We start from the raw sequence: 24,078 nt of genomic DNA, 5'->3' as shown, positions 1-24,078 counted from the left end.
ACTAAGTCAGAACGAGAAAGATAAATACCATCTGACATCACTCATGTGGGATTTGACATATGACACAAATGAAGCCACCTATGAAACAGACCCAGACAGAGAGCAAACTCGTGGCTGCCGAGGGTGAGGGGCACGAGGTGGGAGTTCGGGGTTAGCAGACCAACTATTATATATAGAATAAGCAAACAGTGAGACCCTACTGTATAGCGGAGGGCCATCCCTCAGTGGGTGGTGGCTCAGTGGGTAAAGAATCTGCCTATAATGGAGGAGCCACAAAAGATGCAGGTTTATCCCTGGGTTGGGAAGACTGCCTGGAGAAGGACATGGCAACCCACTCCAGTGTTCTTGCCTGGAGAGTCCCATGGATGGAGAGCCTGGTGGGCTGCAGTCCATGGGGTCTCACAGAGGCAGACACGACTGAAGAGACTGAGCATGCATGCAGGCACGCACAGCACGAGGAACTCTACACAGTGTGTCGTGATAAACCATAAAGGAAAAGAAGATGGAAAGGAATGTGTGTGTGTGTGTACTGAATCATGTATATACACGCATGACTGAATCACTTTACTGTACGGCAGAAACTGACACAACATTGTAAATCAGCTATTCTTGTTCTTCAGTCGCTCAGTCGTGTCCGACTCTTTGCAACCCCATGGGCTGCAGCACACCAGGCTCCCTGCCCTTCCCCATCTCCCAGAGGCTGCTCAAACTCATGTGCATTGAATCGGTGATGCCATCCACCCATCTCGTCCTCTGTCATTTCCTTCTCCTCCTGCCTTCAATCTCTCCCATCATCAGAGCCTTTTCTAATGAGTGGGCTCTTCGCATCAGGTGGCCAAAGTATTGGAGCTACAGCTTCAGCATCAGTCTTTCAAATGAAAATTCAGGATTGATTTCCTATAGGATTGAATCAATTATATTTCAATTAAAAAAGCAGTGTGTGAAGCACATTTGGATCCCAGATCAAAAAACAAATAACCCAAACATAAGGGAGTTGTGGGGGACAACTAGGCATGTTTGCATGTGGACATGTGTTGGATGACAGTAATGAGTTAAGAGTAAACACTGGGTGTTCTCTGCTATTACGGGGGTTTAGGAGAATATTCTTATTCTTTGGAATGTGCCAAAGGAGTTAGGGGTGAAGGACTGGGTTAAAGGGTCATGATGTCCACAGCTCCTTCCCAGGGGTTGGGCTAACATATAAACAAACGAACCAAACTATTTAAATAGAGAGAAAGTAAAGGTGGCCTCTTGGTGGCAATGGGTGAGTTGAGGGAAGGACGGATGGCAGTCTGTCGTACTATTCTTTCAACTTCTTTTGCGGTTTGTAGGGTTTATATTTCAGACTAGAAGTTGGGGAGGGAGTCTATGCAATGTGGCAGTGCCCGGTGGGCGGGGGCTTGCCTCTCCCCACTCTTTCCTGGCTCTACTGAGGCCCTGCCCACTTGGCTCCTGGGTTATCGTAAGCTGGGAAGAGTGTGGGACTGAGTGTCCATCATGGGGGCCAGGTGTCTGGGCACCATCCGGGCAGGAGGGCCGTGAGGCCAGCTGCGAGCATAGCTCTCGGGCATGGCTGATACTCTGCGTGTGGGCAGGAGACAGGGGGACCCCTCAGATGTCAGGGAGTGAGCCAGAGGCCCTGAGGCCGTGGGCAGTCAGGGCGGAGTATCCTACCCCGGCATGTCTACCAGGGCAGGGGACAGCTCCAGTCACCAGGTGGCCTTTGGTCCAGTTCTGATGGCCCCCTCTCGCCTCTTGAGGTGTCTCCTTCCAAGTGGATCCCAGCTGTGTGACCCGTGGGAAAGGCTAGCCTCCCACCTGCCCACCCATCACCCAGTCTGTCTGTCTGTGCCCCTGCCCACCCGGGAGCCTCTGGGAGCCTGTGAGGGCGTGCATCCTGTTGCTGTGGTCCCCTGACCGCAGGCTCTGCCGCCAGCGGGGGAGGAGGAAGTGCGATAGTGACGCCCAGCCGCCCGGGCGCAGCTCGTTCTGTGACCAACCTCGACTGAGGCCGTGGCCTTGGAGCGCCGGGAGATGATGAGGAAGGTGAAGGCCCACTGGGGTCTCGGCCGCTGGGTGGTGGGTGCCGGGGGCGCTGTCTGTGTGTGTGAGAGAGAGAGTGTGGATGGGGGTGCTGGGGATGCTCTGGATGGGGGTGGTCCTTCATCTCTACTGGTCGCTGGAAGAGCTTTTCCTGTCTGGCCCAGAGCGTGGGGACCGGGGCTTCCCTCCTGGGCCCCCGGGCTTGGCTCTTCCTCCAACCTTGGCTTCTAGAAAGTGCTTATTCTTACCTGGTGCCACATGCTCAGATGTGGGCATGTGCTCCTACACAGGTAGGGGACTGGCCGCGCTCTGGGGGGAAAGAGGGGTCCAAGAGGGCTCCTGGGGTCGGCCTAGGGGTGAGGGCCTGTGGGCGTGCTCCCCTGCCCTTGCTGGCCCAGCTGGGGTGGCACGGAGAGGGCCAGGTCTGCTGGGTGCCCCACCTCCAGTTTGGGTGCCCTTCTTCCCTTCTGGAGCTTGGGAGAAGCCCTCTGCCTGCTCCGAGTGTGAGGCCCTAGGTGTCCTGGTTTGCTGCCGTCCGTCCCACGAAGGCAGAGACGGTAGCTGGGAGGAGGGCTGCGTGGGGTCTGTCAAGTGCTGTGCCAGGTGAGCAGTGAGTGATAACTTGCTCCTGTTTCAAAGGACACTGGCCCTGGGCGCCCTTTCTGGGTTTGGTGGCCGGGTGCGCGGCACAGCTGTGTGGAGGCTGTCACCATGAGTGGCCTGTCCCCTGGCTCACTGACTGGCCAGGCGCAGAGGAGCAGGCCTGGGAAGACCAGAACCGAGGCCTCTGGGCTGTGAGAGAGGCTGGGGAGGGGCACACAGGAAGCTGTCCCTGAGCCCTGGTACTCAGAGCTGCTCAGCCGTGTCCTGCGGGCCTCCTGCCCCGCCCAGGGAGGCCCCCAGCCCTGAGTCACAGCCCAGGCTCTGACAGGCCGACCCGCAGATGTTGTCAGGAGGAGGCCCATCCTGCCACCGGCTCCCCTCGCTCGGCCCTGCTGGGAATCGGTCCTCCCGAGGTTTTCAGCCCCTCGCGTCCATGCTGCACTGCGGATGTGGTGAGCAGCGCAGGGGCGGTGATGAGGCTTCCTGGGCTGCGCTGGGCTTGGTGCGGTGGGGCTGTGACCTGTCCTCTGTCACACTGTCAGAAAGGTTCCCCTTTGTTTATTACAAGGGAGACACGCAAGATTGGTGTGACATAGGGGTGTCTGCCCCCCCATCCCCGCACGGATCTCCATAGCCTCAGACAGGGATCGGGAAGCCTGACTGCCTCCAGGCCCCCTCCTCACCTGACTCCTGCTCGTTCTCCAAAACCCGGCTCAGTCATCACACATCCCCTGAGCCCCGGCGGCCCACCTGCTGCTCGCAGTGGCTGGCTGGACGCCATGCGCTGAGTGTGGCATCTGTGTCCCCCAGGCCCGTGGCCAGGGCTCCCCTCTTGGCGTGCAGAGGGCTCTGAGCATGTGTGTGTGTGTGCATCTCCCAGGTGAGGGCACTGGTGGCGGCTGGACAGAGCAGCCTTGGTCTCTGAGTGTGGGGCCAGGTCGGGCAGGTGGCAGAGCAGGATAGGGTGTGGTCTGGGTCCCCCAGGGGCCGGTGGGAAAGGCCTCTTTCCCGGTGTCTGGGGGATGCAGCAGGAGCCTCGCTCTGGAGGGCAGGAAACATGTAGCCATCGGGGCTGTGGGGCTTCACTGCACCAAGTTTTGTGTCGGTCTCTGTGCTGGGCTAGGTGGTGCCCAGCTTGTTTCTCCCCTGCAGCCACACTGGGAGCTTCCCCCGAGGACAGGGCCCCAGGGTGTGTGCCCTCCTCCTCTCTGTGAAGTGGGGCAGGTTCAGTGAGGAGGAAACAAGGCCAAGGCCAGCACACACTCACTGGGTGTCCGCCTGAGCCGCCACGTGCTGTGGGTACAGTTGTCACTCCCGTGTCACAGGCGGGCCCTGAGGTATCAGAGGCGAGGTGAGCGGCTGGCTGGAGGTCACCAGAGCCATGCTGGTCACCCCCCTCTGCGGCACCCTGCAGGGTCCAGTGGGGCCCACTGGAGCCAACTGATTCCCCAAGACCAGACCTCAGATTCGTGTGAATGCCGGTTCTAACCCCTGATCCTAATGGCTGCCTTCATGGTGAGCTCTCTGCGTGTCAGGTCGAGTGTTCTCCATATAGACCCTCTTGTTTTATGTAACAGGAAACTGAGAGATGGGCTCTTTTGTTCTAGGTCATGACTCTGACCTCAAAGTTCACAGCTCAGATGAGAACATGTTGTGTGTCGACGCTGTGCTCAGCCCTGTTAGTGAGCTGGGGACACAGGAAGGCTGGACACTGTCCTCGACCTCGGGCTGTGCAGGCTTGGGTGGGGCCAGAGGCAGACCCCCAGGCAATGAGGAGAGCTGGTCCCAGGCCCTAAGTGGTAGAGTTGGGGGAGGAGGAAGAGGGCAGCTTCACAGAGGAGGTGTCGCCTGAACAAGGTTTTGAAGGATGAATAGGAGTCGGCTGTGTGCACATGCCTGCCTGTGTATTTGAGTGCAGAGTATGCGTGCTTGCCTTCTGTCTGGCATCTTGGGATGCCATCCGTCTGGACTAGGAGGGTGGGTTCATGTCAGGCCCAGCCCTCAGCTGTGTAAAGACAGCTCTGAAAGCCCTGTACTTGAGTACCTGTTGTGGGCTAGATATGGAGTCGTGTCACACGAGCCTTAAGGTGGGTGCCAATGTTCTCTTTATTTATTGACAAGGTGCTTGAGATTCAGAGAGACAGTACGAGCCCCTTTTCCCAGGGTTCATCCCACCGCCTGGCATGTCACCATGGCTGGTCTTTCTTGAGGCCTGAAGGTCTCACTGCTGGCTACAGCTGGCTGGTGAACCACGCGGCTGTGTTTGATTCCTGGAGCCAGATGTGGACATCTGGGGCTTGGCCTCCTTGGGATCCCTGATGGCGGGAGGGGACTGGCAGCTCTGCTGATTGAGTGCAGCTCCGCAGGGAGAAGGAGAGGTGGTGGGTAGACAGCGTCACCTCCCAGTCCTCCTGCCTCGGGGCTGGCCAGGCTCTGGTCCTGCTCCCTAGGAGCCTCTGTTTGCTCCAGTGGACTGTGCTGACTTTTGGAAGTTCTTTCTTTCCCACCTGGTGGTCCATTTCTCTCCTTGGCGTAGATGGGGTGAGTCACCTGCCCGTGCTCAGTGTCAGGTGCACCAGGTGCCCCCGAAGCTCCACCCTGTTCCCATGGGCCAGCCAGATGTGGCTGCCAGGGGGAGGGGGAGCCTGGATTGAGGGCAATGCCCGTCTTATTGCTCGTGGCAGTTTGTTCTGCTTTTCTCCTCAGTTCAGTGTCAGCACTTGGCACCCGGTTGCCCTTGCCTGATGGACAGTGTCCTGACAGAGTTGTTGGGGGCCGCTCCCCAGTGTGCACCGCCCCCCACCACCTTTCCTCTCCATCCTTTGGGACCTCTGGTCACCTTGAGTGTCTTGAAATTCCCTAGTAATGGACCTCATCTTTCTGGTCCTCCTGTTGGCAGAGCTCCTCTGTCTGAGCTGCCACTTCTCCCAGGAAGTTTTCCTTGATTACCCAGGCTGGATAGGCTCCCCATCCTGGGCTCCCACAGCCCCATGTGCTCCCCTCTGTCTCAGGACGGGACCCTTGTCTGATTGATTGCTGCTGCAGCAGAGATGCCCAGGGCACAGAGCAGGTGCTTGGCAAGAGATGGCTGAATTCATTACATGATGAGAGAGAGGGTCAGAGGGCTGACTGGCCCCACTGCGGCTCCTGGGCAGGTGGGGAGCGGGAGCAGGGCAGCGCCGGCCATCCTAGGGTCAGTTGGGGTTCGGGAGGGTCCAGGCTGTTCTGAGACTGGGCAGCCCTCGGTCCAGGACCCTGACCTGGTGTTCCAGCCCCATCTGAGCTCATCCCTGCTGGGGGCTCACCTGGTTTTCTCCTCCACCTGCCACCCCTACCCGGAGCCACCTGCTTCCTTCTTATTCTTGTTGGGTTTTGGTCGCTCTCTGCTGACCTTCATCTCCATGTTGTCCCTTCTGCTCCCTGTGGAGGTGCCTGCCGAAGCCTGTGGAGGGGAGCCTCTGCCTCCCTCTCTCCCTGCACACCCCACCCTCTCTCTGCCTAATCTGTACTCCATCCCTTATTTTTCCCTGCTCTTCCCCTATTGCCCTCACCCATCCTTGCTTCTTGAATCCTCTCTCTCTCTGACCATAGAGAACTCTGGAGTTGGAGGCAGCAGGAGCTGGGAGTCTGGGAGAACCTGGTGGACCAGCCCTTCTGCTCAGGGCTTTCAGGTTCCTGGTCCACTTTCTTCTTTTTCTAGAGCTTTCTCCCTCTCCAGACTTTGGGTCTGTCTCTCTGCCTTCACCCACCCATCTCCCCACCTGTGCCTGCCGCATCCTCTCTTTGACACCACCGAGAAGGGACAGCCGTGACTCACCGAGGGGAGAGCCAGCCTCTGAGATGTCAGGAATAGGGTGTGTGTCTGTGAGCCCGTGTGTCCGTGCTCTTGGGTGCCTCTGTGTGAGTGAATGTGTGTGTGCCAGTGTGAGAGCCAGGAGTGGGAGGGCATCTAGATGCGGGCTAGAACGGGTCTTAACCGGAAATCTAGGCAGATTGGAAGCTGACTCCTAGTGGCAGCAAGAGCCTGACCCTCCGCCAGCCCTCCCTCCCCTCCTGGTCCTGGAGTGATTGCCTCCCTGCCCCTCCCTCTGGGATTCGTGAGCAGTGGGCCCAGGAAATGGAGTCATGTGGGGAGGTGGGGCCACCCCTGCCAGCCCCCTGGTGTTTGACTCACTTTTCAGTTGCCAGGTTGGGGTGCAGCAGCCAGGGCTGCAAGGTGATAACAGCTGGGAGGGGCACACAGCCCCTCGCACTCCTGGTTTCTGTCACTACAGCGAGCCTGTCCTAAGCTCCTCCTCTTGTCAGATGGGTGAGCCCTGAGAAGAGGAGGGAGAGATCTCAGTCCTGCCCTTGGGGGTCAAGCAGCCACAAGCCCTCTGGTGGTCCCAGTGGCCTGGGCTGGGTGACCCTGGCCATGGGCCTCCCAGAACCCCGCTGGGGTGGAGAGGGGTCTGTGGTGTTGGTGAGCTGGTACTCTTGGTTTGGCCACTTTCCTTCTCAGTGTAACATTCTTCCCTTCTCCCTCTGCCTTGGAAGGTCCTCCAGAAACTGGGGAAGGCGGATGAGACGAAGGATGAGCAGTTTGAACAGTGTGTCCAGAATTTCAACAAGCAGCTGGTGAGTATGGGTGGCCCTTGGCCTTAGGGAGCTTGTGAAAATGGAACTGTGGCTGCCAGGTGGAAAATGTCAAGAGCTGAATTTGTGGAGTAGAGGAGCTTGAGAAGGGGATCAGTGTGGGCTGGTGAGTCATGGAAGACTTCTTGGAGGAGGGGGCACTGGCACTGGGTATGGACTAGGGGAAGCGGGGGTTGCAGGGATTTACTTTAGATAAGATGTAAGGTTGGGGTGGGGTGGGAGTGGGAGCTAGCGTTAGATCATGGCCAGATTCTGGGCAGCCTTGAATGTAGAGGCAAGTGGGCTCTCTAGAGGTGTCTTGTGAGGAGAGTGGTATCTGCAAGGTTTAATACGGGAGTGGAGCAGACTGGGTTTGATTGGGCACCTGCTGAGTGTCGACTGTGCCTGGCTGAGTGGCGGGCTCCAGGCTGGGATGGCTTGTGGATCCTTCCGACACCCCTGTAAGGCAACTGGTATCACCGTTCCCTTTTCGTAGCTGAAGCAGTTGAGGCTTAGAGAAGTTGGGTAATCTGCCCAAGGAGATCCAGCTTTGGGAGTGGATTCAGACCCATACTTCTCTGGTTCTAACAACTGCAAGTGAGTTAAGGGCATCCTCAGCATTTCCTTTCATAGACCAAGGGCTGGTGACAGAAGGGCCTTAATTATGTGGACAGCCTGGGGGCAGTGGTTATATCCAAGGGAGGATGTCCTGACCCCAAAGGGCTCTAAATACCTTGACTGGGTTGTACCCAAGACATTCCCCCCCTCAGATCTGCCAAGTCTAGAATAAGCTACTTTGGTGGCTGTATCTGAAGATAATAGAAGTTGGGAGTGAAATGACTCTGGTGATTCTCCCCTCCCTGGGAAAGGCCAAGGAAGAGCTGGGCCATGGATCTGTGGCTTCTGCAGATCAGTCCCAGTGAGTGACAGACAGGAATGGAGGCCAGAAGAGGCCACAGGAATGAGCATGGGTGTTGGCAGTGAGGTTGAGATCTAAGCTTTGCTAGGAAAGGGGCTGGTGGGCCTAGACTGGGGGCAGGGAGGGACCAGGCCTCTTCCTACTCCTGGTCCACATCTGAGGCCTCAGAAAGCACAGAAGACACCCACCAATGCCTCTGTGGCTGGAAGAGAACCCCTGGGAGAAGGGGCCTCCTTTGAAAAACTGAACAGCCCACGGCCCGTGACTGGGAGCAGCTGGAAGAGGGCCAGGGAGCATCCTGGGAGAGGGCCGGGGAGCACGCTGGGAGAGGGCCGGGGAGCATGCTGGGAGAAGGCCGGGGAGCGTGCTGGGAGAGAGCTGGGGAGCATGCTGGGAGAGGATCAGAGGGCATGCTGGGATAGGGCAACTGTGCGTGCTGGGAGAGGATAGGGGAACATGCTGGGGGAGGGCCCAGGGCCAAGTCCCTCACCTGCCAGAGAAGCTCAGCTGAGGGGCTCCTCAGAGCAGGGTTGGGAGCCCCCATGACTGCTTGTCCCCCTAGGCCAGTAATGGGAGGTGTTTCAAAGCCCGTAGCAGAGACTGCTTGTTTGGCTCTGGCTGACTGCTCGCCCCTTGGGCCTCAGTTTTCTCACCTTCAAAGTGGAGGCTTGAAGAAGAACACTGAAGTCCCCTCTGGGTCCCTGGCTCTTGGCAGGCAGTCACTGATCCTTGCCCAGAGCGGCTGGGGAGTGAGGCTAGGGCTAAAGATAGCCAGGGCATTTGGCTCCCTGGCTGTGGATATGGGTGGTCATTTGAGCTGGTGCTCTGTCTGACCGCAGATAGGGTGGTGTGGTCAGCTTCTCAAGGACCAAGGGTAGAAGCAGGAGTGGGCAAATACGAGGTCTCGTTTGAGGTTCAGGGTAACCCTCCCTTAGGAGTTAGGGCAACTGGACAGTTCTGGATTTGATTGGTGTGTGGGGGTGACTGGGGCCTGGGGCTGGGGTTTAGGATTTAGAAAGGGTTACTAAGTGAGGATCACTCTTCTCAGGGAAGTGAATTCAGAAAGCTGCGGGGTTTGGGGAGCCCTGGGAAAGGCAAGGTGAAGCTTGAGCATGTGGAGCTCTGCTCTTCATCTGGGAATGCCCAGCCTAGTGGGCCAGCACTAGTCGTGGCCAGGGATGGTGGGGAGTTTGGGCTTCAAGGACACGAATCTCCCACCCCTTCCTCTGGGGGTGGGCCCTAGCAGAAGGGCTGGGTTGCCTTACTATTGCCTGCTTTCACAGGGAACCAGTTTACTAGCCCCTCTGAGCCCATTCAACTTCAGGTCTGGCCTCCCTGGCCCTGTCCTTTCTGTGAAGCCCTGGAGGGCTCACTCACACTCTCACCCACCCAAGTGCTTTCAATCCAGCTCAGATCCTTGGGAGCCATTCTGGGTCCTCCAGATGGCCCGGCCTCTTCCTCCTAGGGGACCGCCTGGACCTGGCTCCCCAGGGCTCAGAGTTGCTATTTGTCAATGAGATGGGGCAGGTCTGGTTCCTTCTCATTCTTCAGGGCCCACCCAGGGCTCTCCTCCAGGTGGGCATCCCCTGCTGTCACGTGGAGATCCTCTGGCACTGACCACAGAGGCGCAGGAGTCCAGCTGGAGCTAGAGGGGTCCTTGCAGGGAGCACTTCCCAGGGAAGATTGGAGCTGATGACAGGGAGTTGGGGGATAGCCTTTGGAGGGAGGTGTGGGGGGATGTGGGGTGCCTGCTGGCCAGCTTGTGGAGCCACACCTGGTGTTAGTCCTGGGCTGCCAGCAGAGCAGGCTGAGGGGGGTGGCTCCAGAACTTTCTCCTTCCTCCAGCTGCTCTGCAAGGCATATGTTAGAGCCCAGGGACCTCCAGAGAGACACTTCTCAGAGCCAGGGTGGAGGGTAGCCTGCCGCCAGGGCCGCCTGAGGAAGCAGCTGGCTGAGGGCCCTGGGGCGGGGGGGCACGTCGACACTGGGGACCAGCTGCAGTTGGCACAGGGGATGCAGGGCTCCGGGCGGCCCTCACACATCTGCGCCCAGTGTGCCTGCTCACAGCGTGGCCTTGTTTGGGAAGCACAAGGGGCCCTGGTACAGCCTGAAGCCTGGGCAAGCACAGCAGCCTGCCCTGTGGGTGACCCCTTTCTCTGGGTGCCTTGTGGACAGATGCTAGGGGACAGTGGGGAGGAGGGCAAGCTGATGAGGCTTGGTGTGAAGAGAAGCTGCGTCTGGAAGATTCTGACATCAGATGAATACAAGAGCATTACATCATCAGTTCAGTTCAGTTCAGTCGCTCAGTCGTGTCTGACTCTCTGCGACCCCATGAATCACAGCACGCCAGGCCTCCCTGTCCATCACCAACTCCCGGAGTTCACTCAAACTCATGTCCATCGAGTCGGTGATGCCATCCAGCCATCTCATCCTCTGTCGTCCCCGTCTCCTCCCGCCCCCAATCCCTCCCAGTGTCAGAGTCTTTTCCAGTGAGTCAACTCTTCGCATGAGGTGGCTAAAGTATTGGGGTTTCAGCTTTAGCATCAGTCCTTCCAATGAACACCCAGGATTGATCTCCTTTAGAATGGACTGGTTGGATCTCCTTGCAGTCCAAGGGACTCTCAAGAGTCTTCTCCAGCACCACAGTTCAAAAGTATCAATTCTTCGGCGATCAGCTTTCCTCACAGTCCAACTGTCACATCCATACATGACCATGGGAAAAACCATAGCCTTGACTAGACGGACCTTGGTTATAATGTCTCTGCTTTTTAATATGCTGTGTAGGTTGGTCATAACCTTCATTCCAAGGAGTAAGCGTCTTTTAATTTCCTGGCTGCAATCAGCATCTGCAGTGATTTTGGAGCCCAAGAAAATAAAGTCTGACACTGTTTCCACTGTTTTCCCATCTATTTCCCATGAAGTGATGGGACCAGATACCATGATCTTTGTTTTCTGAATGTTGAGCTTCAAGCCAACCTTTTCACTCTCCTCTTTCACTTTCATCAAGAGGCTTTTGAGTTCCTCTTCACTTTCTGCCATAAGGGTGGTGTTATCTGCATATCTGAGGTTATTGATATAGGTACACTTAAATCCTCATCTCTACCACCACAGCACTTAATTGTTAAGACTGCGGAGGCTACATGGGGAGTAGGGTAGACGCTTCCTCTTGCCCCCGTCTCAGGCCCACGCGTGACCCCCCGATGGGCTTCCAGGGAGGTGTGAGTGCTTGTGGGCTGGCCTTTGGTTCCCTACTCTAATCAGCACTCCTTGAACTTGGATGTTCAGGAGATTCCTACGTGGCCAGGGTTGTATACTCCATGGGGACTGAAGGAGTTTGGGAGAGTGTTTCCGTTTTTAATGTGATGCCCTGCAACCCTCTCTCTGTGGGGTCTGCTGTCCCATGGCTGCGTTTGTTGTAACGAATAGGCAGCTGCCTGTGTTCCTGGCCTTGTCATGACTGATTCAGCAAACTGGGGCCCATGTGCCCGGGCCTTGGAGGTTCTCGCCAGCTCTCCCTGTGCCAGTGTGATCCTGGGCAAGTCTCGGAACCTCTCAGCTTCCTCTTCCTTAAGTGGCGACAGTGGTGTTGAGAGGCCATGTGTGGGACGTTCTGGCCCCAGCGAGGAACTGTTGCCCCAACTCTGAGGACTTCAGGGCAGGAGGAGAGGGCTCTGGCCAGGAGGAGGGGCCCTGTTTGCAGGGGGACAGGAGAGATTTGAGGGTGCTGGGGTGGGCCCATGCCCGGGGCCCACGTCCTGGCCTGCTCTTGGCAGGAGCGTTGTTTGAGCGGCAGGGGTGGAGACCATTGCCTCAGGCAGGAGCGCCGGGCTGGCAGGCAGAGCTCTGTAGAGCGCAGATCTCCTGGGCGGTGGTCTGTTTAGGCCTCCCTCAGAGAGCGGGACTTCCAAACCAGGTGGCCCTGAGGTGTGGGCTGGCGAGGGGCCTGGGAGGTCAGCCCCAGGCTCAGCCAGTCACGGCCCTCCAGAGGCCGAGCTCCCCTGTGTCCCCCTCCACGCCCATCATGGTGCCCAGGGTAGAGCCCACCTCCTGAGGTTGCTCTTCATGGCCGCAGTGAAGCCACTCCTGGCACCGGCCATGGGCCAGGTGCCCTGCAGGTGCTCCGTGCACATGTGCTTGTGGTCTCCCAGGCCAGGGTCATTTGATGAGGAGACTGAGGCTCTGAGAGGTTCAGTAACTTTCGTAGGATTCAGTTCAGTTCAGTTCAGTCGCTCAGTCGTGTCCGACTCTCCGCGACCCCATGAATCACAGCACGCCAGGCCTCCCTGTCCGTCACCAACTCCCGGAGTTCACGCAAACTCACGTCCATCGAGTCAGTGATGCCATCCAGCCATCTCATTCTCTGTCATCCCCTTCTCCTCCCGCCCCCAATCCCTCCCAGCATCAGAGTCTTGTCCAGTGAGTCAACTTGTCGCATGAGGTGGCCAAAGTATTGGAGTTTCGTAGGGTTACATGTATGTAGAAGGGTAGAGCCCACCTCCTGAGGTTGCTCTTCATGGCCGCAGTGAAGAAGGATGTAGAAGGAAATGGCAGCCCACTCCAGTATTCTTGCTTGGAAGATTCCATTGACAGAGGAGCCTGGCGGGCTACAGTCCATGAGGTCGCACAGAGTTGGACACGACTGAAGTGCCTGAACATGCGTGTGTCTAGTAAGGGACAGAGCTGGGTCTCCACAGCCCTGCAGCCTGTGTGTGTTTCTCCTGCATTCCACACGGCTTCTGGAAACTTCAGCATCTCCCTAGCAGGAGGCTCAGACTTTGCTTGCTGGCCTCAACCAGCTCACCCGTCCTCACACCTGGAGCTCAGCTTTCCTGCTCCTGCCTCCTGCTGATGCCAGAGGGAGCTGAGGCTGCGCCTGTGGTTTCACCGCTCTGCTGGCCCTACTGCTCCAGGGAGCCCCTGGGGCTGCCCTCCTATCTCCAAGGGCTTCACTCCCTGGGCCACTCCCCCCTTTCCCCTGTATCTTCCCTCTCAACAGGGCCGGTGTCCTGAGAGGCCTGGACACGACCCTACCCTTCTCTGTACTCCTTTCTAAGGCCTCCCTTCTGGATCTCTCCTCTCCCCACTGGGTCATCCTCTGACCCTGTAAAGGCTTGCCCCCGGCCCCGCCATCTCGGGTGGGATGTGCTGGGAGCCAGCTGGCCTCAGGCAGAACCCAAACTTTCAGGACCAGGTGCTGGGTGGTCCCTATACCCCCATCATCTTCCTGTGCTTGTTGTCACCTGGCTCATGGTTGCCCGGGGGCGGGCTTGCCACACGCTGGTCCCATCATACACGCGGGCTGTGCTCCAGTGTCTCATCCAGGGTGGAGGGTCCCTGTCTTGCTGTCTTCCTTCCAGGGCTGACAATAGTGCCTGGGAGAGAAGGTGAATGTCCCTTCAGGCACAGGGCTCCCCAGGTGGGAGCTCAGTGTGTGTCTGTGGCCAGAGAGGCAGTAGCCGCCGTACCCCAAACCCAGGGTGTTTTCCTATCTGGTCTCCTGTAGGCCCCTGATGCTTTGCAGCAGACAGCCCATCTGTGGCAGGTGTCCACAGGGTGCGGGAGGCAGAGGGCAGGTGTGGGCTGTGCTCCAGGCCCTCCTCTTCTCCTCGTTTTTCTCCTTGTAGACCGAGGGCACCCGCCTGCAGAAGGACCTCCGGACCTACCTGGCCTCAGTCAAAGGTAAGGGGCAGACACAGCCTGGAGGGGTGGGCTTCTTGGGACGCAGAGAGGGGCCTTCCCCATGTGGAGCTGATGGATGCAGAGCTGGGAAGGGGAGCAGGGCTGTCAGGTATGGCCGCATACCTCCTGGGCCTTCAGGGCTGGGGGCAAGGCTACCCCTCCCCCCTGCCACCAGTCCTGCCTGCAGTTTGGACTGTCTGCCCACTAGCCATGCATGAGGCCTCCAAGAAGCTGAACGAGTGTCTGCAGGAGGTGTACGAGCCCGACTGGCCTGGCAGGGATGAAGCAAGCAAAATCGCTGAGGTGAGTGTGGGCCCAGTGGCCTGGGTCCTTCCCCTGAGGAGCCTGCTGGCCTCAGCTGGCCACCCAGCGCACCCTGCACCCTCTGGGAACAGCCTTTCCACTTCTCACGTGCCAGGTGCTCTTGGGCAAGTTCCCCCCCCTCTCTGGGGGTCATTTTCTCCCCTGACACGCCCTCACGGTGAGATGCGTTTCCTGTGATGTCTGCAGGCATCTCTCCTCTCTGAGGTGTATCGCCTGGCTCAGGAAGCCTGCCTCCCTGGCCCCACCAGCCCTGGGCGTATCTCATCCTCAAGGTCACCTTGTGAAAAGGCAGGAGTTGTGACCCCGTTTTATAGATGAGGTTGGGCTTCCCTCATCGCTCAGTTGGTAAAGAATCTGCCTGCGATGCAGGAGACCCGGGTTTGATTCCTGGGTTGGGAAGACCCCCTGGAGAAGGGAATGGCTACCCACTCCAGTATGTTTGCCTGGAGGATCCCGTGGACAGAGGAGCCTGGCAGACTATAGTCCATGGGGTTGCAAGAGTCGCACACGACTTGGCAACTAAACCACCACCACCACAACCAGTCTGAGGCTCTGAGGCGCCACCCAGCTGTGGGGCGACGGGGTTGGCCCCTGGGTCCCTGGGAGGGGGAGCTGGCCCTGCTGCAGCCCAGAGCCCCCGGTGTGCACTCCTGTGCTCTCGCCTTCTGCAGAACAATGACCTGCTCTGGCTGGATTACCACCAGAAGCTGGTGGACCAGGCGCTGCTGACCATGGACACATACCTGGGCCAGTTCCCTGACATCAAGGTGAGTGGTGCTCTGGCCTTCTGCCCTGCTGCAGCCTGGCAGCCTGTGTTGGGGGGCGGGAGTGGGAGAGGGGTGTGGGGGCATGTGGGCAGCCCAGGGCTGAAGGCAGGCCTCCCCTTCACCTCCCAGTTCACCCTCCGGGGCTGCTCCCTCTGAGACTAGCCTTTCAGTCCCCAGGCCTGAGCCTTTCTGAGCTGGAAACCCTGTACCTGTGGGTCTCCGGGCTATGGAAAGAGACCTCCTGGAGCATGTACGTGTGTGGCCGTGTAACTGTGGAGTGACTCTAGGGCTGATGAAGTGTATTAAGGGGCTGGAAGGCCTGGGCGTTGTATGCCCTATATGAGACTCTGTGTGCTTGGAAGGGAAGGTGTGTATAATTGTGTGCGTTGCCTCTTATCCGGATGTATCTGTGTGACTGCACGTGTTCAAAATGCGAGTTGCCCTTGCCAGGCCCAGGTGAGTTAGCACTTGTCGGTGTGTCAGGATCTCCACGGAGGCAGCTGGGACCCCAGGTGCTCCCGACACGCAGGCAGAGTTGTCTCGAGCTCAGGTAGTGACTGTGGTGCTGGGCCTGAGCCTCTGGAGGGGTCAGACTCCATGCTGGCCCCTGGCCACACAGTGCAAAGGCTCCTGAAGGAGCTTTACAGGGGGTGCAGAAGGGAGGCTGGTGGGGTGGCTCAGGAGGAGAGAAGCCTTGAGGGTGAGCTCTTTGCTGTCAGAAATGTTCACGCGAGTGTCTCAGGCATCTGTGAGACAGACTTGCTGAGCCTGGGGTCGGCGGCCCTGGGCCCCCCTTGCCTGGGTCAGCATCCCAGCATGGGCGTCAGGCCCTGTTCAGCTGCGTCCTCCTTCTGTACTGCAGTCACGCATCGCCAAGCGTGGGCGGAAGCTGGTGGACTACGACAGTGCCCGGCACCATTACGAGTCCCTCCAAACCGCCAAAAAGAAGGATGAAGCCAAAATTGCTAAGGTAAGGCTGGCCCTGGCGGCTACTGGGGGAGAGTCCTTGGGAGTCTCCTGTACTGGCTCACCAGGCAGGGGTCCTTGGCCCGCTTTGCAGAGGGATTCACAGCCAGTGACTAGTTCTGGGTCACAGGTCACAGGGCGAGTGAGTGGGAGGCCTCCTGGGCCTAATGGGTGGGGCCCCCGCCTGGCCCGTCCCCCGGGCCCTCCGCCTGGCCTCAGGCCGCTTTCCAGGATGAGAGCAGGCCTGGCTTGGGTTTCACTGGTCCAGCCCCTCCTGGCCTGGTGTGCTCCGAGTGGGATTCCGTCACGGGATCCAGTGTGAACATGTCTCAGCTGGAACAGGCCGGGTCGGGGTGGGGGTCCCCCGCAGTGAGCGCCCCCAGGGCAGGACCTGCTTGCTGAGTCCGCCTGCCCTTGCTAACGATTCTCACATTCTGCTTTGCAGCTGGAGTTCACCCACTTCTCCTCCGTCCTCGGGGCTCCCCTTAGCTCTCTCAGCCTCAGGGGCCTCTACCTGCTGTGGGGGGCTGGCCCTCTGGAGGGTGGCCGGGCTCCGTCACTGCCCTGGAGGCGTCGGGATGTGGTGTTTAACGTCTGTGTCCTTTCTCTCTCCCCGTCCCGTCTCCCTCCTCTCTCTACTCTCCTTGGCCTTGACCTCCCCTCCCCACCCCTAGCCTGTCTCGCTGCTTGAGAAAGCCGCCCCCCAGTGGTGCCAAGGCAAACTGCAGGCTCATCTCGTAGCTCAAACTAACCTGCTCCGAAATCAGGTGACACTGGCTTCTAACCTTGCACGTGCTGGCGCCTTCTGGTCTGTCGTCCTGTCCTTGGTGCTGGGTGGTGCTGGGTGCCCATCTGCCCAGCCCCACTGGGGGGTGGGGGGAGGGCTCGCCTCTTTCCCCACTTGGGAGGCAGGGCTGTTTTCAAATGTCTCTGCTGGGAGGCCTCCTGCTTCAGAGAGCTGAGGTGGAAAGGAGGATGCGGATGGGGGCAGGGGTTCCGCTTAGCCCGGGATGGCCCGTCTGTGCGCTGTTGCCTGGGCCTCTGGTCATCCTGGCTCTGACTCTGAGACCCTAGCCTCCAGGAGCCCGGGAAAGCCTCAGACTCTTTGTCCTCTGTGAGGGCTCTTGCACGGACAGATGTGGTGTCTTCAATGTGTTGTCCTTCAAACTGCATAAGAACTGTGAGGTTAACCTGGGTTTACTGAGGAGAGGCATCCAGAGAGGCAGAATCTCCTGCCCAGTTCCCAGAGCCGTTTAGTGACTGAGTTGGGGCTCACCCACCTCAACCCTTGGGTCACTCTTCTAGCTCCCTGGACCGGGGGTCCCTGTGGGTGGTCCTGCCACAATTGGCCGGAGTCATGGTGACCCTTGGACCTATAGGCCCCAGGGTGCCCCTGGGGGGACGCTGAGAAGGCTCTTCAGTCTGGCTGGGATACTGAGACCTGGGGCCGAAAGGACTGGCTCTTTGGGAATTCCACGGAGGGCAAACAGACTATATCACAGTGGTCCCAGAGGGCTTCCTGGAGGAGGCTCTTTGAACAAAAGAGACACTACTCTCCTGGCAGTACTTTGGAGTGGGCTGGGTCCCGGTAAGGACCATGAAGCGGTGCCCTGGGAGAGGCAGCCTCATGGCTCTCAGTCAGTGACACTGACATGACTGTGGCAACACTTTGTGGTCCTGGGAGGGGGCAGGAGACAGGCCCCACTGAGGAGGCTGGGTTTCCATCCGGGCAGCTGCCCCATGTTTTCTGGGCCACTTCTGATTTCATCATCTTCAACTCACATGTATTGAATACCTGTGATGTGGAGAGCTCGCTGGGTTTAGCATGGGCTCGTGGCCCAATTTCTTATTCATCCTGCTGCCTGATTTCTCTTAGGCCAGAGCTGTGGGCCGACTTTAGAGGCACTGAGTGACAGCCCCACCTCCTTAGGGTCTGGGGGAGGTGGCCTGGGTTAGGCCAGCCTGCAGGAGGGCTGAGAGACTGGAGTGGCCTGTCCCGCCTGTAGAGTTCAGGACTTCGGGCTGGAGGGGAAATAATGGGGCCACTGACCCGGGGCCAGGATTTCTGCATAATTTTCCCTGACATGGGTTTGGGAGGATGCCAGGTGAACATTTTAGTCCTGTGGGATAAGCTCCTGGGAGACTGTGGGGCCAGGGGTGGTGGCCATGGCCGATTTGGGGCTCCTGGGATGGGTGTGGTTGGGGATCCAGCTGGGAGGGTCCCATCCCCCACCTTCACCCCCACGCTGGGGGATTGGCAAGAGAGGCCAGGGCACGGGATCTTGTCTCTGGATGTTGGACGGCAGATGTTTTGCCTTTTGGCCAAGTTGACGTTCCCGTTTGGATCCGTTTTCATGCGAGCCTCTCCTCTTTCTTCTTCACCCTGCCTCACCCCGGCTGGGGGCTGGGGAGCCTTCAGGCCACTGACTGACAGTGAGCTGGGGTACTTGGGGCCCTGCGCCACCTTTGCTGGCGGACTTGACTTTGGAGGGACAGCACAGCTCCTGAGCCTGTGTTCTTCTGAGCTGGCCAGCTCCGGGTGTTCCCTGGTCTGGTTCCAAGCTGCTCTTTGCACGTGTCATGGTCTCCCCAAAGCTGCCTGCAGGACCCTGGTGACAGGCTGCATGGCAAGGGCGGCACTGCCTCACTGCTCTCCGTGTGTGGAGGCGTGTAGCACAGCCATGGGGGCTGCAAGGTCTCCCCAGCAAGGGACAGCTCTCCCCCCGCCTCCCGCCCCTAGTATTTCTGAAAGAGCCAGAATATGAAGAATGCGACTCAAAGGAAGTAAAGGATGGGCCCTGACTTCTAGGAACTTTCAGACGAAGCCACCCTGTCCTTTGCAGCATTGGTGAGCTCTGTGAGCAGGGCTTGGTGTCCAGCTATGAACTACCGTGCCGTCCTCACCGTCTTGGCCATGCTTGTCCACTCAGGGAGTTGGGACCAGCATCGTGGGGACCAGGGGCTGGTCTCTGTGCGTACAGAAGCCAGGAAGGTCAATGTCCTGGAGGAGGAGGAACTTGAACTGGCCAGTGGGCATTGAATGGGAAGTGCACGCGACGTATGGGGCTCTGGCGTCTGGAAGTGTGGGAGTCACTGTTTTGGGGGGTGGTAGCCCCCGTCAGGCACTGGGGTTCTCAGAGAATTAAGGCAGGGATGATCTGGCTCCTGGCCTGGAGGGCACCCCAGGTCTGATCCATTCTAGGCGTGGCCAGAGGCATGCATATTTATAGAGACATTTCTTTGATTTCTTATACTCCCTTTAATTTTTAAGTGAGATTTTAAAAAGTTAGATGAGATGCTAATGCTCAGTCTAGCAAGTTTCAACAACCTGAAGGTGTTGGGGTCAGGAACGTGGTGGCCCCTCTCTGCTCCGGTTCCCTAGTCATTCTGGCTGGGCCAGACCCTGAAGGGATAGGACCCGACTTGGGCTGCTCCCGGCACCTGAGGCTGCATGGACAGCCGGGTGGGCTTCAGTTGGACGGGCAGCTCTGGGTGTTCTGCAGCAGTGTGGCGTTCAGGCCAGCTGGCCTGAGAACGAGGCTGCTGGAGGGAAGTTTTCTCCTGGGCGAGGCCACCGCGTTCCTGGGCTGTGACTCAGACCCCGAATCCAAGTCACCCCCCTGAGTCACCATTTCCTGCAGCACTCTCCAGAATGAGCCAGCAGAGCCCTTTCTGGGGCTGGGGTCTGTGACTCACCTCCACCCTCCGCCCAGCTCCTGCCTTTCCAGGATTCTGCCATGGGGCCTTAGCGCCCCCAACTGGTGTGTGTGTGCAGGCATGGAGGGCGCGGGCCGGCCCTGGGAGGGGGCACAGGCACCCTGCCCAGCAGCGCAGCCCCCGCCTCACCTGCCCTCTCCCCTGCCTCTCCGCGTGTCCCCGAGCTCCTGCCTCTGTTGGGGAAGTGTCAGAGCAGAGAGGGGTCAGAGGAGAGGGTAGGAAAGCTTCTCCCATGGAGGTGAAGTCAGCCTGGTGGTGGAGACTGAGTAGGGGCCAGCCCTGGAAAAGGGGAAGGAAGAGTCAGAGGGGCCGGCATGCATGGGCCAGGGCCAGAGAGCTGGGCCGCAGGCAGATGCTTAGTCCAAGAGGGGCTCCAGTGTCAGTGGACAGGGCCCCACCCGGCTGGGTCTGGGGCCGCGTGGCCTTCCTGGGCCTCAGCCCCCTCGTCCCCTTGGCTGGCGCCTTCTCATCTGCTCCATTCCTTCCTCGGGGGTTCTCTCCTTGGCCATGGCTGCTCTACCGGCCCCTGCCTGGCGCGCCCCCGGGGTGCGGAGGAGAAACTCGGGGAGGTCTGCCCAGGCGTCCACAGCCAGTTCAGCCTGTCTTGCCCGGAGCCCTGGTTCCAGTGCACTGGGGAGAGTAGGTCTTGGTGGGGGCCCGGCCTAGCCTGGGCTGCCTGGGACGCAGGTCCGCAGAGGGGAATGACCCATCCCACCCCCCAGGCCGAGGAGGAGCTCATCAAAGCCCAGAAGGTGTTTGAGGAGATGAATGTGGATCTGCAGGAGGAGCTGCCATCCCTGTGGAACAGGTGAGGTGGGGGGGGGAGGCAGTGCCTCGGCCACCCTCTGGAGGCTGCAGGGCTGTGCTGCTCTGCTCTATGCCCTCTCGACGCTGGGGCTGGTGAGGGTGGAGGTACCCGCGTGGCTCTCCTGGGCTGCCCACCCTGACCTGCAATCCACCTGGCCCTTCTTCCCTCTGTCCTGCAGCCGTGTGGGTTTCTATGTCAACACATTTCAGAGCATTGCGGGCCTGGAGGAAAACTTCCACAAGGAAATGAGTAAGGTAGGTCCCTTTCCTCCCCTGCAGCCCAGCCACCCACCACCCAAGGCCACGCTTCACCTGCCGAGGGTCACAGGGTGGCCCGACTTCCTCTTCCCTGCTGGGGTTAGAGACACAGGTTACCGCAGTGCCCCCTCTGAGCCCCTGCCCTTGAGGAACAGGGTCAGGGCCCAGTAGGAGCTGCTGGGTGCACTGGGAAGCTGCAAGCCAGCCCCATGGGTCTAGCCCTAGCCCCTGCCCTGTTCCCAGTTCTATTCTCATTGCCTGGGCAGGGCCAGTGGCCCTCAAACTGCAGAAATGTTCTCAGGCAACCTTGACCCAGGGAGCTCAGTGTTAGAAAATGGTGGTGGTTTCCCAATTTGTAGTCTGATGATAAATTAGTAAAATTTTTCCATTTAAAAGTTTTTAAAAATATTCCTTAAGACATTAAAGCAGATTTGCATTACCTACTGGAATCTGATGTAAGATGGGGTCCGATTAGCTTAAATTCCTATGTTGTATTATTTTCATCTTGATGAAAATGGCAGTTAAACTGCAAAGCTGAGTTGGAAAAACCTCATGTTGGCAACTTCCTCTTTCCCTGTGCCGTGGGTGGGCCTGACTGTCTCCAGGGCCCAGAAGAATGAAGCTATAGATCATGGGGGATCCCAGGCCCAGGACAGGAAAACGGCTTTGGCCACCTTGGGGCCTGTCCTGAGGGACCACCCTGAGTATTGTTTCCTGCCTGATTTTTCCTTTTTTACCTTTTCCTTCTTCCCTTCAGTATGAGACAACTTGTGAAAAATTAAAAGGAAAAAAACGCAAACAGAGATGTGTTTTGGGAAGAAAATATTTGTAAAGTCAGGAGGAGAATTCAGCTCTGGGCTTCCTAGTGGCTGAAGGAGAGGGAAATATTTTCAGTAAGCAGCACCACAAGATGCATGGGGTCAGTCCCTCATCCTGCTGGTGCTTTTGGTGAAATCTCTGAAAGCATCTTGGCAAATGACTTCAGCAGTCAGGATCAACAGTTCATTTGCAAAACTGAAAAAAGAAAGAACAAGCAAAACAAAACAGTACAAGCTTTATGTGGCATTTTAGGAAGTGCCTATAAGTAGAAAGAAGAAAAAGATGGTCCCCAGAAACCGTAACTGCTCAGCAGCGCAGCCCGCTTCCTCCTCCTGTTCGGTTTTCTTTCCAGGGTTGGTGTGCCGGCTCCCAGCTTCCACTGCTGGAGAGAGAAGAGCTTGTTCCTGGTCCAGGCAGAGGCGTGGGGCAGGGCTAGGGTAGAGCAGAAGCAGGGACATCACTGGGAGGTGGGGCTGGTTGGTGGCCCCCACCCAACCTGCTTGCTGTCCCTCCTGCAGCTCAACCAGAACCTCAACGATGTGCTCATCAGCCTGGAAAAGCAGCACGGGAGCAACACGTTCACGGTCAAGGCCCAGCCTAGGTGTGTGAGTCCCCTGAGGGCGCTGGGGGCTGAGGGAGCTGTCGTCTGTGGCAAGGCATCTTCCTGCGGGCCCCTGTGGGCTTGGCCTTTCTGGCTTGGCCTCCCTGTGCTGCGGGGAGCAGGAGAAGGCACCCCTTCTCCTTGGCTGTGTCCCTTCTGAGAAGGAGCGATCCGGGCAGTCTGTGGCTCCCCCAGTGCAGGCCTGGCTTCCTCCGCTGTGGAGCAGCAGAAGTGGTGCCTCCACTGCTTTGCAGGCAGGGCTGGGACTGAAGGATTCAGGGGGTCCTCGTAGCAGGGAGCCCCCTTCCACCACTCACTGCGTGGAGGTCCTTGTTCCTGCCTGGAGGAGAGCCCTGCTTCCTGAGGGGGCGCCTCGAGGCAGGAGGGGATGCGCCTGGCCCGCAGCCCCCGGGAAACCACGCGAGCCTGGGACTTCCTTCGTCCCTGTCCTTGAGGTGCCGCGCGCCACGGCGCTCCTCGCTATCCTTACCAACCACGCAGGATGCTTGCACCGGGTTCTTGGGGTAACTGGGGACGAGGAAGGCAGTCAGTATTCGGTGACTGCCCCACTTCTCCCTGGAAACACAGTGTGGGAGCAGCCCACAGGTGCCCTGCAGGAAATGAGGGCCTGGGGCGTTGGCTTCACAGGCCACCTTCCCGCCTGGAGGTCAGGGCGGCACACGCAGGGCGGTTGACGAGGGTGGGCCGTGCAGGCTGTGGGGGCCAAGCTGCCCATGGGAAACGGCTGGCCTGAGGGGAGGGGACGGGCTGTGGAGGATGCTTGTGAGCCTCCTTTGCTCCAGAGTGGCCCCCAGGGCAGCCCAGTGGCCTTTTCCCGGGCCCTGTCCTGGCCCGCTGACCCGGCTCCTTCCTGGCCCTGAGCCCTGTGGCTGGACCCCGGGCAGGGAGGGTGGCTGGCGCTGTCCCGCCCGAGAGCCGCTCACCAGGCTCTGTTTCAGGGAGCACCTTCTGCTCGGTCTGTCGACACCGCCTCGTGGCGCCTGGCTGGATGCCAAGGCCTTGGCACTGGACAGCAGGGATCGTGGGCAGACCTGGGGCCTCTTCACACTGCCAGGGAGTTGGGGGTGCTTCAGCCCTTAGTCTTCCTCCACGCACAGAGGGTCTGCTGGCGAGGGAAGGGGTCAGGCCAGTCCCACATCCTCATTCCCCCAAATGAAGGCCTGCACGTCCCATCCACCCCCACAGAAAGAAAACTAAACTGTTCTCCCGGCTGCGCAGAAAGAAGAACAGGTACCAGTAGGGAGTGCTGTGCTGTGGGGCCTCCGAGGACAGCCCCCAGACCCCATGCATGCGCCTGGCCCGGTCGAGGGCCCCACTAACCCTAACCTGCCTTCCTGTGTGTGGTGTGTGTGTTGGCGTGGGCAGAGGGCAGAGAGGTGTCGGTGGGAATCGGGCGGGGGAGGGTGGACAGACCACCTTAGCACGCTCCTCCCGGGCTGCAGCCTGAACAGGAGTGGAGGATCCGCCAGAAGGGAGGCCTGGGAGGCTCGGGGAGAGAGTTGCTGCAGCATGCCACATTGTAGGAATTCTGTGTGTGTGTGCGTGCTCATATACTGGATGTATATGTACTCTTTAAGGAGGCAAAGACACCCCGGGCAGGTGACAGGGTTCCTAGTTTCTGTCTGTCCTTCTGGACTTGCCCCATTCAACACGGTGTCTGTCCACCGTGTGGCCGGGGAGCAATTAAAATGTAGCCCGTGTGACCGAGGAGCTGCGTTACTATTTAATATAAACATAAAATATGGGCTTCCCTGATAACTCAGTTGGTAAAGAATCTGCCTGCAGTGGGGAAGATCTGGGTTCAATCCCTGGGTTGGGAAGATCCTCGAGAGAAGAGAAAGGCAACCCACTCCTGTATTCTGGCCTAGAGAATTCCGCGGACTGTATAGTCCATGGGGTTGCAAAGAGTCAGACGTGGCTGAGCGACTTTCACTTTCACT

General features: G+C 58.7%; 1 protein-coding gene across 13 annotated transcripts in view; it reads left to right on the top strand.

The window, feature by feature from the left end:
- BIN1 (bridging integrator 1) overlaps positions 1-24,078 on the top strand; it is a 56,097-nt gene that overhangs the window by 21,910 nt on the left and 10,109 nt on the right. For 6 of the 13 annotated variants that reach the window (XM_088830951.1, XM_055397120.2, XM_055397123.2 and 3 more), the window contains exons 2-10: positions 7,183-7,263; positions 13,804-13,858; positions 14,067-14,161; positions 14,854-14,949; positions 15,812-15,919; positions 20,355-20,440; positions 20,619-20,694; positions 22,035-22,117; positions 23,324-23,368. In XM_088830951.1, coding sequence (XP_088687077.1) covers positions 7,183-7,263; positions 13,804-13,858; positions 14,067-14,161; positions 14,854-14,949; positions 15,812-15,919; positions 20,355-20,440; positions 20,619-20,694; positions 22,035-22,117; positions 23,324-23,368 — 725 coding nt within the window. Of the gene's footprint in view, positions 1-1,914; positions 2,080-7,182; positions 7,264-13,803; positions 13,859-14,066; positions 14,162-14,853; positions 14,950-15,811; positions 15,920-20,354; positions 20,441-20,618; positions 20,695-22,034; positions 22,118-23,323; positions 23,369-24,078 lie in introns of those variants that run through there. The other 7 variants (XM_088830958.1, XM_055397121.2, XM_055397125.2 and 4 more) reach the window with 3 other exon arrangements.

This window comes from Moschus berezovskii, chromosome 2, assembly GCF_049115385.1.
Source record: "Moschus berezovskii isolate FMDL1 chromosome 2, NW_MosBer_1.0, whole genome shotgun sequence".
In the NCBI taxonomy this organism is placed as follows: Eukaryota; Metazoa; Chordata; class Mammalia; order Artiodactyla; family Moschidae; genus Moschus; species Moschus berezovskii.
The sequence above is the reverse complement of the archived record's forward strand: the minus strand, read 5'-3'. Positions and strand labels throughout refer to the sequence as shown.